The 14,950-nt window shown below is 52.0% G+C and overlaps 1 protein-coding gene across 2 annotated transcripts in view; it reads left to right on the top strand.

The window, feature by feature from the left end:
- Positions 1–7,100: 7,100 nt before the first annotated feature.
- The window catches only part of MLXIPL (MLX interacting protein like), a 30,711-nt gene continuing 22,861 nt past the window's right edge, over positions 7,101–14,950 (top strand). Inside the window, exon 1 of one of the 2 annotated variants that reach the window (XM_045786206.2) lies at positions 7,101–7,366. Coding sequence is in view for 1 of the 2 variants with exons in the window: in XM_087868147.1 (XP_087724273.1) it covers positions 7,894–7,919 (26 nt within the window). In the remaining variant the exon portion in view is untranslated. Of the gene's footprint in view, positions 7,367–7,428; positions 7,920–14,950 lie in introns of those variants that run through there. The other variant, XM_087868147.1, reaches the window with a different exon arrangement.

Here is a 14,950-nt window from a genome sequence, read left to right as displayed (position 1 = left end):
GAAGCTTCTGCCAACTTTCTGCCTCACCTCTTTGGGTTTTTTCTGCATCTGCCCTAGCGCCCTTCCTTCCCCTCTGCGTCCAGCAAGAGCAGCCCCCTCGTTCCAAAGCCAACCCAACAGGTATCTTTGCTATGGGTCTCACCTTCACCGGCCTCCCCCCCCAGATGCCTTGGCCCAATCTAGCAGTTATGTCTCTCTTTCTCTCTCTGGCTCTTTCACCTTCAATCTCTTCCTTTAGACTGGCACCTTCCTTTCACCACCACCCCAATATTTTGAAGCAACTTGTGATGGGCTGAATACTTATGTCCCCCCTCCCAAATTCATATGTCAAAGCCCTACCCCACCCCCAGTGTGATGGTATTTGGAGATGGGCCTTTGGGGGGTGATTGGGTTTAGATGAGGTCATGAGATTGGGGCCCCCTGATGGGATTACTGTCCTTATAAGAAGGGAAGAAAGACTGGAGTTCTTTCTCTTTCCATCGTGTGAGGACACAACAAGAAAGTGGCTATCTGCAAGCCAGGAAGGGGGCTCTCACCAGAAGCCCCATCTGCGGCCACTTTGTTCCTGGACTTCCCAGCCTCCAGAATGATGAGAAAGAAAAGTCTCTTATTTAAGCCAATCGGTCTGTGGTATTTTGTTCCGGCAGCTTGAGCAGACTAAGACATCCCCTGTACCTTGCACTGCCCATTTCCTCACACTCCTTATTCCTTGACTCAGTCTGACTTCACTCCCCTCTCACCACTTCGAGGGCACTCCTCAAAGCCAAGGTCATTGGCCACTTCTTACTGCCAAGGCTACTCTTTCTTATTCCCCACCATTGACCACCATCTCTTTCTTGACCACACTGCGGTTGGTGAAAATTTAAAAGTCAGATAACATCAAGTGTTGGTGACGATGGGAAGCAACAGGAACTCTTACGCCCTGCAGGCGGGAGAGAGAATCGATTCTTTGCTCCAGAGAGTGGTCTGACCAGCTGGCCATTCAAAGACACCCCGCCCCATCGCCATCACATCACCCAGCTCTTCTCCTCTGTCTACAGCCTAAACCCTAGAAAACTGTGAATATGTTACCTTACAAGGCAAAAGGGACTTTGCAGACATGATTAAATTAAGGGTCTTGAGATTTGGGGTGGGGGAGATGGTCCTAGATCATCCAGGTGGGCCAATTTAATCACAAAGGTCCTTATTAAAGGGAGGCAGGAGGGGCATCTGGGTGGCTCTGTGGGTTTAGTGCCTGCCTTTGGCTCAGGTCACAATCTCAGGGTCCTCAGATCGAGCCCTGCATCGGGGTCCCTGCTGAGTGGGGAGTCAGCTTCTCCCTGTGCCCTTCCCCCCCCTCCCCCACCCCCGCTCATGCTCAAGCTCTCTCTCTCTCTTAAATAAAATTTTAAAATCTTAAAAAAAGGGGGGGATGGAATCAGGGAGGAGACCAAGGGAAGTTCAATAGCATTGAGAGATAGTTTGATTTCTAGTGGGGTACATGGTATTATTCTTTATATCTTTAGTAAGTCTAAAAACTTTCATAGAAAATTAATAATTTTTAGGGTCTATTTTTAGACTTGGAGTCAGACAGACATGGATCCCTTTCTGAACTCTGCCACTTCTTGTGTGACCAAGAGTAAATTCCTTAATTCCTTGAACCTCAATTACATTACCTATAAAATGGGTAGTTGAAGGATGTGACCTGATATGTGTCTTGCATGATGCCTGACATCTAGTCAGTGCTCCAAAAACCACAGCTGCGATGTGTTTCTCTTTCTGGAAATGCTCCCTCGGTTTTAATTTATGGAGTACCTACTATCTGTCAGGAACTTCCAGGGGCTGATCATACGAAGGTGACCCTTCACCTCCAAGGTTCCACTCCCTGGTTCAGTTTTTAAATTCATTATTCTCCAAAAGCCCAATTGGTACCCTCTTTAAAACAAAAACAAACAAAACCCCCAGCTCTATTGAGATATCATTCACATGCCATACAATTCAACAATTTAAATTGCACAATTCAGTGATTTGGGGTACATCAGCACAGTCGATTTTAGAACATTCCCGTCATCCCAGAAAGAAACTCTACCCATTAGCAATCACTCCCCATTCTTGCCCTAATCGAGACCACAACCCAAGCCAAAATCAAGAGTCAGCCGCTCAACCAACTGGGCCACCCGGGCGCCCCTGGCTTCTTTCATTTAACATAATGTTTTCAAGATTCATTCACATTGGGGGTGCTTGGGTGGCTCAGACAGTTAAGCATCTGCCTTTGGCTCAGGTCATGATCCCGGGGTCCTGGGATAGAGCCTGCGTCTGGCTCCTGACTCATCGGTGGGGGGAGAGGGGGTCTGCTTCTCTCTTTCTAACCCTCACTTGTGCTCTCTGTCACGCTTGCTCTCTCTCAAATGAATAAATAAAATCCTTTTAAAAAAAAATTATTACTACACAAGTCCTTCTGATATTTGGAGGGGGGTAAAACATACATAACATAAAATTTACCATTTTAATCATTTTTAAGTATATGCCTGGTAACGCTAAGTACATTCACGTTGCTCAGCGACCGTCACAACCCCATCTCCAGAACTGGCTGATCTTCCCAAATTGAAACTCTATATCCATGAAATACTAACTCCCTATTTCCCCCTCCTCCTAGCCCTTGACACCCACCATTCTACCCTCTGTCTCCGTGAATCTGACTCTTCTAGGGACCTCGTATAAGTGGAATCATACAATATTTGTCCCTTTGTGACTAGTTTATTTCCCTGAGCATAGTGTCTTCAAGATTCATCCATGTTGTAGCAGGTGACAGGATTTTCATCCTTCTTAAGGCTAAATAATATTCCGTCGTATGTGTATACCACAATTTGTTTTTCCATTCATTGTCGATGAACAGTGGGGCTGTTTGCACTTTTCGGCTATCATGAATAATGATCGAGCCCAATGTGGGACTCGATCCCGGAACGCCGGGATCACGCCCTGAGCCGAAGGCAGACGCTTCACCGCTGTGCCACCCAGGCGCCCCTGGTCTATCTTTCTTATTAGAGCTATCCTGGTGGATATGAAGCAGGATCTCATGATTTTGATTTGCATTTCTCTGATGACTAATGATGTTTCTTTTCATGCACTATTGGTCATTTTCTTGAAGTTTATTTATTTATTTAAGTAATCTCTACACCCATCACAGGGCTCGAACTCACGACCCCGAGATCAAGAGTCACACATTCCACCAACTAAGCCAACCAGGTGCTCCACTATCGGTCATCTTTATATCTTCTTTGGTGAAAGGTCCATTCAAATCGTTTGCCCTTTTTTTAGTTGGGTGTTTGCCTTTTTATTGTTGAGTTGCAAGAGTTCTTTATATATTCTGGGTACTAGTCTTTTATCAGATACACAGTTTGTACTTTTCTCCCATTATGTGGGTTGTCTTTTCCCACTTTTGACGGTGCCCTTTGGAGCACAAAAGTTGTTATTTTGAGGGCATCCAATGTATCTAGTTTTCCTTTCGTTGTGTGGGATTTGGCATCATATTTAAGAAACCATTACCTGATTCAAGATCATGAAGATTTACGCTTAAAAAAAAAAAAGATTTTGGGGCGCCTGGGTAGCGCAGTCATTAAGCGTCTGCCTTCGGCTCAGGGCGTGATCCCGGCGTTCCGGGATCGAGTCCCACATCGGGCTCCACTGCTGGGAGCCTGCTTCTTCCTCTCCCACTCCCCCCGCTGTGTTCCCTCTCTCGCTGGCTGTGTCTTTGTCACATAAATAAATAAATAATCTTTAAAAAAAATAAAAATAAAAAAATAAAATAAAATAAAAAGATTTTATTTATTTATTTGAGAGAGACAGAGCGCACAAGCAGGGAGGAGGGGCAGTGGGAGAGGGAGCAGACCCCCCACTGAATAGGGAGCTGGACATGGGGCTTGATCCCAGGACCTTGAGATCATGACCTGAGCCGGAGGCAGATGCTTAACCAAATGATCCACCCAGGCGCCCCATGACAATTTACCCTTATGTTTTCTTCTAAGAGTTTTATAATTTTAGATCTTCCGTTTAGGTAACAATCGATTTTGAGTTAATTTTTGTGCATGGTGTGAGGTAGGGATCCAACTCTATGCTTTTGCATGAGGATATCCAGTTGGCCCAGCACGCACATATACCCCACTTTTAAAATCTGGATCTCAGGGACACGGAAATAGACTAACCCTAATTCTTTATACATATACACACTCTCATCTTTGATTCATATGTGGCCTGCTTTTATTTCATTTATTTGTGGATTTATTAATGTCTAACGAACACCAGGGAATCTACCACCCAGCCCCAGAACTAGAACCTCATCGATACCTTACATCTGGGTGCTCCTACCTTGCCTGCCCACACCCGAAGGAACCTCACTTCTGAATTTAGGATTTCTCACTCCCTTGCTTTTTTAAAAAATAACTTTACTGAGGCGTAACTTCTGCACAATAAGCTGCACATATTTAAAGTGTACAATTTGGGGGCATTTGGGTGGTGCAGTTGGTTAAGCGTCCAATGCTTGGTTTTGACTCAGGTCATGATTTCAGGGTCATGAGATTGAGCCCTGAGTCAGGCTCCACGCTCAGTGTGGAGTCTGCTTCAGATTCTCTCTCCTTCTCCCTCCGCCCCTCCTGCTCATGCTCTCTCCCTCTCTCTCTCTCTCAAAGAAAGAAAGAAAGAAAGGGAAAGAAAGAAAGGAAATTTGAAAGTGTACAATTTGATGAGCTTGGGCTTGCTAAACCAACATCAAAATCGAGGCGAATGAATATATCCAACACCCTCAAAAGTTCATTTCTGCTCTTTTGTGATTTCTCCCTCCAGCCTCTCCCCCTTCCCTCAGCCGTACCCTCAGATAACCTCCTGATCTAGTGTCTGAAGAAATGAGCAGCTGCGTCCAAGCTCCCCACCTGCCTTGTCCTCGGAGGCACAAATACCACCTGCCATCCTAAAGACAACAACCTGCTGGCCGTCACCCCCTGGCATATCTTCCAACTCTGCCCAATCTCTAGGGCACCCCCTTATTTGGTTTAGGGTGGAGGAGTCAGCATCTTGCCAGCCAGGAAAGACTTTCTCAGCCCCAAATCTTCCAACTACCCCCAAATCTTCTTTGCACAATTTTGATGACATTTACAAGCACGCTAGTTTCCTTCAGGTCCTGCTCTGGGGCTGGATCCGGAGTTGAAGGAGACCCAAGCCCTTTGGAGAAGCACACGCAGAAGTCACAGGGACAAACTGCCCCTTCAGCTCTGCAATTCCTCCGTCCACCTCCCCCAGTCAGTCACACGTTCAGGCCCAGCTCAGGCAGCCCTGCTGCTCCTGGGCTGGGGCACCCCGACTCCCCCCCGCCCCCGTGCAGCCCCTGGCCTCCCCAACAGTGCTTCCCTTTTGCTGCAACCTCAGCAAAGCCACCCGTTCCGCCTTTGCTCAACATCCTTCCAGGGCTCCCTGTCCTCCCGCAGCTGGTCTTCATTTCTTTGTCTGATCTGTGTTCCTCCATGATTCTCTCGCTCTTTCTTTTCCCTGGTCTCGTACTCGACCCAGAGACCCTTTCCCAGTCAAGCCAGACGCCTGACTATTCCTTATTCCCCAAACTTATGCTGCATTTCCACACCACCCCTGCTTTTGCCCAAGATGTCCATCCATTTCAAATGCCCTTCCTCCCAATGGCTTGTCCTAAAGCTCTCGAAAAACTGACCCATCCTTCTTGGCCAAGCACATACCCCCTCCTCCAAAGGCAGAATCGGTCCTTCCTTCCCTGCACTCTCTGTCACAGCCCTGATGCCAACTGGACCTGTACGAGGGTCATGAAAGACTCATCCATTCCCCCTGTTAAACTAGGGGTTCCCCTGAGAGCAGGGACAGCATTTATGTCACCTTTCCAATCCCTAGCCCCCAGCAAAGGATCTATTACACAGCAGGTGCAAAGCCAAGACACCCGGGCTCAAACTCTAGCTCTGCCACCTACCATCTATAAGAACCTCCCTGTGCCTCTGTTTCCTCGTCTGTAAAATGGGGAGAAAACACCCACCCATCTGGTCCCTGAAGGGTTTCAATGAATTAAACCCCATAAAGGGTTAGGCGGTGTAGGCAGGACCCTGGCAAGTAGTCAATGCTTGGCAAACGTTAGCTAGAAGTGGTAAATGATTTATCAAGTTGAAATGAGCCCTTCCCTTGCTCTAGAGAATCTTCATACGAACGGGAGATACATTCTGTTGATCTTCAGGGGACTTTCTTAAGTGAGGAGGCCCCCCATGCTTCCCCAACTTCCATTAAGGGAGAGGAGCCATTCACCAGAAGCCATCAAAGTTGTCTCCTTTCTTTCTTAGTGTCAAAGGAAACATGAATATCTTCCTCCTCCAGGAAGCCTTCCGGGATTGGATTCCTTCGAGGAACTTCTTTCTTCTGCCTTTCTCTGATGTGAAGGCCCAAAACCACCCTATCCCCTCTACCCTGCTTCCCATCTTACACTTGAGGAAACAGGCAGAGGGAGGAGGCTTAGGAGGTGAGAAAGGAGGTCAGGAGGGAATGGGAACTCTGGAAGGGCAGAGGGTTGTGGAGGGGGAGGGCTTGTAAGGGTGGAAGAGGGTGTGTGTGTGTGTGTGTGTGTGTGTGTGTGTGTGTGTGTGCTGGAGAGGGTGGCCGGGGCTCAGGGAGGGGTAGAGAGCCCAGGGAAGGGAGGGGGTGCTTTGTGAGGGCCATGGGAAATCAAGGAGAGGGAGGGGACTTAGAGTGGGCTCAGGATGGGGCCCCCCCCGAGGAGATGGAGCTGGCGCCAGGGGAATGAATGGGGTTCAGGAAGTCGGATGGGAGCCCAGGAACCAGAGGTTCCCAGAGGGACTGGGGCTCAGTTTGCTGCCTGCAGCGTCCCAGCCTCTGGCTCTGCCCACCTGGGCTGGCCCCATACCTGTGGCTCCTCCCTTCTCAAACCCAGCCCACAGTTTGGGAGCCGGGCACCAAGCCTCCGGGGAGAGGGGGGTTAAAGGTGAGCGGGCACGAGCAGTTCCCAGACGGGGATTGGCAGGCGCCTGGGCCTGCGGCCCGGACCATGGCTGTCCCACAGGCCGCCAGACGGCTGAGCGGCTGCCACCCACGTGCTAAGGAGAGAAGGAGGCACCGGATCAAGGGGCAAAGGACATCTGGAGCGGGCGGGGGCCGGGCAGCGCCCGCGTCCACACCCGCTGCTAAAAGCCTGGCCCAGGGCGCAGCGCGCAGAGCCCTCTGCCGCCGGCGCAGAGAAGACGCGGCCGCTGTGGCCCGCCGCCCGGGAGCATCCCGCGTGCGCCCCGCGGCCGGGCCGCCGGACGCTGCCGGAGGGGACGCTGTGGCACTGCCTGGGAGCCACCCCGCCCGCAGATCGCGCGGAATCCAGGTGAGGGGCTTGGAGGGCATCAGGTGGGTGCAGGGGCCTGGCCCACGGGGAGTCAGTCCCTCCCCTAGGCTGGACCTCCGTCTCTGCACTTGTCAAACGGGGAGCAACCCTTGTCCGGCTGCTGGGGTTAATTCCTGCTCTTGTGTACCTGTCCTGGCTCAGCTGCCAGGAGAAGGAGGCTCGCTCAGGTTTGAGAACCCAGGAGTTCATCCTGCCCGCTCTTCCAGGAGCACAGGGTGAGGTGCATGCAGGTTCCCACGGCCTTCTGGGGTCCCATGGGCTGGGCAAGGATTGAAAGGTGGTCTGGGGACTCTCCATGGAGCTGAGAGTGGGCTGAGGGAGGCAGGAGGGAGTTAAGAGGGAGGGCCTTCCTCCCGGTTGCACCCTCTGCCCCGGACAGGTGTGGGTGCAAGCGGAAAAGCTGGTTCCAGGTGGGCCCTAGGATCCGGAGCAAGGGCTCAGAGCTCCCCCTGGCTGGGCAGGGAGAAGCCAGATGTTACCGTCCGGCTGGGAAGCCCTGTGGATTCATGACCACGAGACGCCTAGCCAACAGGTAGGGGCTAGAGAAGTGGCAAAGCGCACTCCCACTGGTCTGGCCCAGAAAGGCCAGGCCTTCCTTCTGCCTCCCAGCCACCTTACCCCCACCTCAGTGTCTCCTGAGGTCACCCTGGTGGGCAAAGAGGCTGTGGTCAGGCCTGGACTGGGTTTAGGAGCTTTGAGTTCTTGTCTGCATCTGGCTGTGTGACCTTGGGCACATGACTTCCTCTCTGGGCCTGGCTCTCCCTCTGTGACATGGGGAAACTCGTTTCTGGGCCACTTGGAATGGAGATAGGGACAGAATTAAATGGGACACCAGGATGCTTTGGAGGACAGGGCAGCCCACTCCAAGCAAGGTCCTTGTGGTCTGTCGTCGCAAGGGGGATGATATCCCAGGGTCAGCTGAATGAGGTATTGGGTGGGGCTGGGGATCCAGCCCAGGCCTCCATCTTGTCCAGGTGTGTCTCCTTCTGTTCTCTGCATCTGGCCTGCCCATCTCCTGCCCAGACCCCCCCAGATCCGGGGGAGGAAAACTGGGGCCTGGGGATCTCAGGCCCAGGAGCCTGAGCAGTGGGCTCATACTTGCCCCAGGGAGGCTCAGTGCTGCAGCCTCAGTGCAGGGGCAGCTCCTGGAGGAGGGGGGAGATTCCCACTGAGGAGCTCTGTGCTCTCTTGAGAGGGGGATCCTTCTGGCTGCAGCACTATTCCCCACTAAGGACATGATCTACTCCAGGCCGGGACTCAGTTTGGAATCCCGCTCAGGGCTCAGGTTGCGGGCTCAGGACCAGACCTGGGCTCGGGTGAGGGGGCCAGGGTCATGGACCCACCTGGGGTCTTGGAACTCTGTAAACGAAATCCCCTGGCCTGTGTGTGTGTGGCACCAGGGCACGCGACACTGGTAAACTGAGACAGAGGACACAATGAGCTTTGACAGACCACAGAGTGGAAGGCAGGAGAGAGAGGCCATGCTTTTGAGGCTCCCATTGACCCCACCTGCCCAAAAGCCCACTCCTTCCCTTTGGGCAGAAGCCCTACTGGGGCCTCCCTCTGAGGCTGCTCTTGACCTTGCTGCTGGCTCTGTGGGGGGCAAAGGCAGGTGGAAGAGGCCCTTATCAGCCCAATTCTCACTCCCTGGTCAGTACTGATGAAGGGGTTTAGGCTCAGATGTGAGGCGGGGGAGGAAGGAAAGAGAGGTTCCCTCAGGCCCAGAGTAGCTGGGACAGGGGAAGGAGGAACTGAGATTTCCTGGCACCTACTCTGTGCAAGCCACCATGATTTTCTGTCACTGTTTCCTTCTTCTTGACAACCTGAGAGAAAAGGGAGACTGTCTCCACTTTATAGATGAGGAAACAGAGGAAACAGAGACTCAGAGAAGTCAAGGCACTAGCTGAAGGTCACACAGCCTGGAAATGACAGGGCTGTGATTCAAAACAAGGCATCCTGATTCCAAAGCTCCGATGTGTGCACCCACTGCTCCCTCGGACGTGTCCCTTGTCGCCTTCCAGGCCTCACTCTGCTCATCTAAGTGGGATTGTCGGGACTGTGGGCAGCAGCTGTGGGCAAGCGTGTGCTCTGCGTCCGGGGGCAGCACACAAGAGGGGGTGTACTCCCTGATGCCCATGGGTTTCCACACGGTCTGCCCCCGCCTCCCCCGCCTCCTCCTCCCCACCTCACTTTCCTGCTCTCAAGCTTTGAGCTTTGGGAGTAAGACCGCGCACATTTGCCTTTCCTCTTTGAGAGAGCCTAAGCTGACCTCGTGTAGGGGGCCCCCAACAGGGCAGGGCCTGGCACCGATAAATATATAGGTGACGCATCCCTCTGACTGGCTCTGAACTATGGGAGCGGGTCTGTGGCCGTCTGCTAGGTCCTGCCCAGAATCCCCAGGCCTCCCTAATGCTGGGTAGCCCTGAGAGTCATACCAGCTCTTGGCCCACACAGCCCCATCAGCCGTGTGACTCTGGATGAGAGATATGCCTCCCTGGGACCCCTTTCCGTGTCAGTCCAGGGACCCGAAGCCCTGATGGGCTGGTGTGACTCCCACAGCTACCCATAGATGGTTTGAGAAGGCTTTTTCCATCCCCAAGCCCCCTGGGGGAGGAGGTCCCCACTTCGTCTCTCCCACAGCTCCTGGTTCTTTCTCTAACACCGTACTCAGAAGTATTGGCTAGGCAGGAAGGGAAAAAAGAAAGGGTAGGGGCGGGAGAGGAAGGAGGGAAGGAGAAAGGAAATCCACACTCTGGTGCCTACCACTGGCTCTCACACATTTCATTTGATTCTGCCAACAGTCCCATAAGGTAAATTTAACACCATATCCCCACTCCCATTTTAAAGGTGAGAAACCAGTGCTCAAAGCCCGTGGTACCATTCTTTTCGCTGTATAGGAGTCACACTCAAAGAGGAAGTCACACACAGGGGCAGGTTTGAGCACCACAGTCCACACCCTGTCCCCATGCCTCAGTGCCAGGGAGCCCTGAATGGCAGGGGCATCGTCTGACCGAGATGGCAGGGGTCTGGGGGGACCAGGCAGGCTCCCAGCCTTGACAATCATTCCACACCCTCCAAGGCACTCCCCTTTCTACTCTCCCTGGGGCTGACTCTGAACAACCAGGCACAGACCCACCCTGGCACATTGAGGTGGCCAGAAATGCCATCTGGGTACAAAGAAGGACACTGTATATCTGCTTTCTAGCCTTCTGTATTCTCATCTGTAGAATGGGTAGACTAACGCCGTGGTACCTGTTCTACTTCTGAGTTTCTCTTGTGAGGCTCCAATCGTGCAGCGTGGAGGGGCCCCGACGTGACACGCCAGGTAGCCTGAGGCAAGCCGCTGCTCCAAACGGAGCCCCTCCCAGTAACATGAGCCTGTTGCCCTTGCTGACTTGCACAGCCTAGCCCAGTTCTGACGTGCCAAACTTCCAAGTAGCGGGTATGAGTCCTGAGCAGGGTCTGTTTGGTCCTTCTCCTTAGTTTCTGGCACCCAGCTCTGAAAACCCTCGAAAACCCTCGGAAATTCCCAGAGCCCTGGGTGTCTTTTGTATGCTAATGAGATGACTGGTGGCTGGCAGCCCCTGACAGTTTCAGGATGGAAGTTGGTCATGAGGGAGATCAAGGTGGGATGAGAAGGTCGGAGCCTTCAGTCCCACCCTCCATCTCTCTGGAGGGGAATGGGGGGGAGATTGAGTTCAATCACCAATAACCAATGATTTAATCATGCCTACCTAATGAAACCTCCAGAAAAACTCCTAAATGAAGGAGTTCAGAGAGCTTCTGGGTCAGTGAACACAGCGAGGTGCTGGGAGGGTGGGGCATGCGCCCCCCACCCTCCATACCTTGCCCTGTGCCTCCCTTCCATTTGGCTTTCCCGGTCGTATCCTTTAGGATAAAATGGCAAACGTAAGCAAAGTGCTTTCTTGAATTCTGGTAAGCAAAGTGCTTTCTTGAATTCTGTGAGCCTTTCTAGCAAATTGGAGTACCCAAAGAAGGGGTGCTGGGATCCCCTGATTTATAGGCGGTCGGTCAGAAGTGCCCGTGATGTCCTGGACTTGTGGTTGGTGTCTGAAATGGAGCCAGTCCTGTGGGTCTGAGACCTTAACTTGTGGGATTGGATGCTAATTGCCAGTAGATAGCATCAGAATGGAATCGAATCGTTGGACACTCAGCCGAGGTGTCCGGGAATTGGAAAAGCAGTGTTGGAAAAGACATCACGCATTTGGCGTCAGAAGGGTTGGGGGTAAAAATGGTCCACTGGTGAATGGTGGCCAGTGCCATTTTTGTAGACTGGCAGACTCTTGGCATGATGGCTCTTCTCGGCAAAACCTCATCTCTTGGCTGTCCCCCATCCCTGCACGGCTGTGTACCAGATTCTCACCCCTGACTCTTCACTCCATACCTAGGGGGCTAGACTGCTTCTGCCCATGTTATGGGGAGTGGGGGGAGGAGGTGAAGTCCAGAGAGGGTGAATGGTTTGCCTGAGATGACCCGCAGATTCCTGATGAGTCTGCCTCCTGAGCCTTCTGCCCTAAAGAGAAAATGTCCCCCATGGCGTCCTTGGGCTCCGTAGAATGGGAAAGAGTGTTCAAGGGGAACTGGGCCAGGAGGCTGCACCTTCCCCTTCCCCAGTGCCTGGTCAGCCAATCAGGAAGCTTTTTGTTGTTGTTGTTGTTTAGACAGCTTTGATCTGTGGACTTAGGGGTCCTCAAGAAGAAAGGAGGGGGGTTCCCATGCCATCATCTACTCTGCTCTTTCCCCTTGTTTTCTTTACTTTTTTGGAGAATTGTTTTTCCTCGTTTCAAAAGTCATACACAGGGCTTATGCAACTTAAACATTTACAGAAATTTACAAGCGAATGTCTGTTTCCCGCCTCCCATAAAGACCACCAGTGTCCTAGTTTGGTGGCTATAGGTCCCGACTTTTCTTCTCTTTCCATATGTGAGTGTTCACTGTTATTAGTTCCTACTCAAATGAGATCACACTTCTCACATTGTTTGGTAACTTTCTTCTTAAGTCCGCATTACTTCTTAGCCACCTTTTACGATTTCTACACTTACCATGATAACGATAGCTAGCATTTACCGTCTGTCCATCTGTCCATCTGTCCATTCTTCCTTCCATCCATACATCTACCTAACCTTCTATCTCTTCATCTGTTTTCCACCCAAGGACCCCCTCAGCTGCCCATCCAGCACACATATTAACTGCCTGTTGGTATCACGCCCTCAGTTAAACCAGGGATGCAGGGGTGGAGGGGAGGGGGATGTACAGACACTTATACCATGATTCCTGCCTCCAAGCAGCTCAGCATGAGATACCGAGGCATGCCCACCACAGACTCAGAGAAGGGAAGAAATAGTGCCCGGGACTGTGGAACTTCAGTGGAGGGAGGGCTGATTTGCAGCATGGGGAGGGGTCAGAGAAGGCTTTCTAGAAGGTGTGCTTGAGGTCGGCCTTGAAAGACAAAGTGGGCATCGGATATGCAGAGAAGGGGGAAGGTATTCTGGGAGGGAGCAGTGGGGGTGAAGGCAGGGCTGGGGAACCACAGGGTGCCAAATCATTCAAGGGGCCGGGGTGAGAGTAGGGGGCCAGCAACCCACATAGCTGCCGTGCTCCCCATCCCTGGACCTGCCCCCAAGCCCAGCTCCAGTGGGCACTGAGGCTTCTACGCTAGTGCCCCTCAAAGTGGGACCCGTGGACCACCACCAGGTCACGGATTCCCTTACCAGTTCACAACCAGATCAATACATAACTTGAGAGCAAGTGTTTAGAAACATATCGGTTTAATAGAGTCAACTGATGCCTATTGAATATAATAATAAAACGCTGGGCTTCTAGTTTATTTATTTCTTCAATTGAATTTTTCTAGTAAGTCATTTTTTATCGTATCTGCATACTTACACATCCATGGCAGATTAAAAATAAAAGTGGGCCCTTTGCCCATTTCATTTGGGCTGCAGGTGATTTGAAAAGCACTGCCAGACAAAACATACCCTTGGCCAAGGTGGCTTCATGGTCATTATCTCATTTCCCTGAGAGCGGGGCAGGGTGAGAACTTTCATCTCCATTTTATGGCTTGACCGGCTGAGGTTCTCACAGACAGTCAGGGGGCGGGGGAGAGATTTGAACCCAGGGCTGACACCATGTTGGGCAGCCTCCCATGAGCTCCTGCCCCAGGCTGGGCTGAGCTGGGGCGTGAGACTGCGAGGGCCCAGGAGAGGAAGAGAGAAGCAACTGGAAAAAGACCAGCAGACAGAGTGGGAGCTAGGATCTGTCAGTCTGGGCTTCCCCAGATGGTCCTAGAAGAACCAGGCCAGGTCCCTGGGACCTGGGGGAACATGCAGTGAGGCTAGTTCCAGCCCCAGCCCCAGCCCACTTCAGTCCCTCTCTGGTCTTCTTCCTTTCTCTTCTCTTTCCGTGCCCTCTCTGCCCCCATCATCCAGCTTCCCAAGGCCAGGACCTTGGCCCATCCATCTGTGCTCCAAAGCCTGTCCAGAGTTTAGCTAACAAAACCACCAGTCTCTGCTCGGCCCTTGGCAGGAACCACAGCATACGTAGATGTTTCTCTTCTCTTGTCCCCCAAGGAGACTAGACGAACAGGGATTATGATTACTTGTTATCTATGAGGGAACAGGCTCAGAGAGGTGAAGTTACTTGCTTGAGGCCACAGAGCAAGTAATCTAAGGCTCTAATTCCTTTTTTTTTTTTTTAAGATTTTATTTTATTTATTTGACAGAGACAGCCAGCGAGAGAGGGAACACAAGCAGGGGGAGTGGGAGAGGAAGAAGCAGGCTCCCAGCGGAGGAGCCTGATGTGGGGGATCGATCCCAGAATGCTGGGATCACGCCCTGAGCTGAAGGCAGACGCTTAACGACTGCGCCACCCAGGCGCCCCCTAAGGCTCTAATTCCTGACCCTGTACTTTTTGACTAGTACAGTTGAATAGTGGAGAGGAGAGGGGAGCCATTTCCATAGGGCCCTGGGGTGCAGCCGATGGCGGGGCTGCGGGTTAGTGGGGAAGGAAGAAATCAGTGGCGTGACCGGTGGGGGTGTCTGTCTGGAAACATCCCCTTCTCCAGCGCTTTGGTTCCTTCCAGGCAGCCTTTAAACCCCATCCCAGGCCAGGAAAAGGCAGAAATGATGTGGGCGGGGCAACCTGTCTTTCCCCTCCTCTGTTGGTAAACAGGTAACACGGGGATTATATTTTTGGATGACCATTTGGCAAAATCTGTGACACCAAAAACATTTCTACTCCTCTTTCTCATTCTTGTCCATCCCCCCATCCCCTACTTCTTCAGCTCACTCAGTGATCCCCCCCATCCTCTTCTGGACCTGATACACCACCTCTCTCCTCCCCCCACCTAGATGCCCAAGTCACCCCCACCTGGGGCAGGCTACGGGTAATAGCTTTGGAGGGGACTCAGGAGGCAGAGTGGCTGATGTGTGTGTGTGTGTGTGTGTGTGTGTGTGTGCGCGCGCACACATGCAAACTTGGTTTCTCTTTTCAAAAACTTTTAAATCTAACATACCTATAAAAAGTGCACATATCAGGGGCGCC

This window comes from Ursus americanus, chromosome 2, assembly GCF_024610735.1.
Source record: "Ursus americanus isolate L20-20 chromosome 2, mUrsAme1.1.p, whole genome shotgun sequence".
NCBI lineage: Eukaryota > Metazoa > Chordata > Mammalia > Carnivora > Ursidae > Ursus > Ursus americanus.
This window is presented reverse-complemented; position numbering and strand designations above follow the sequence as displayed.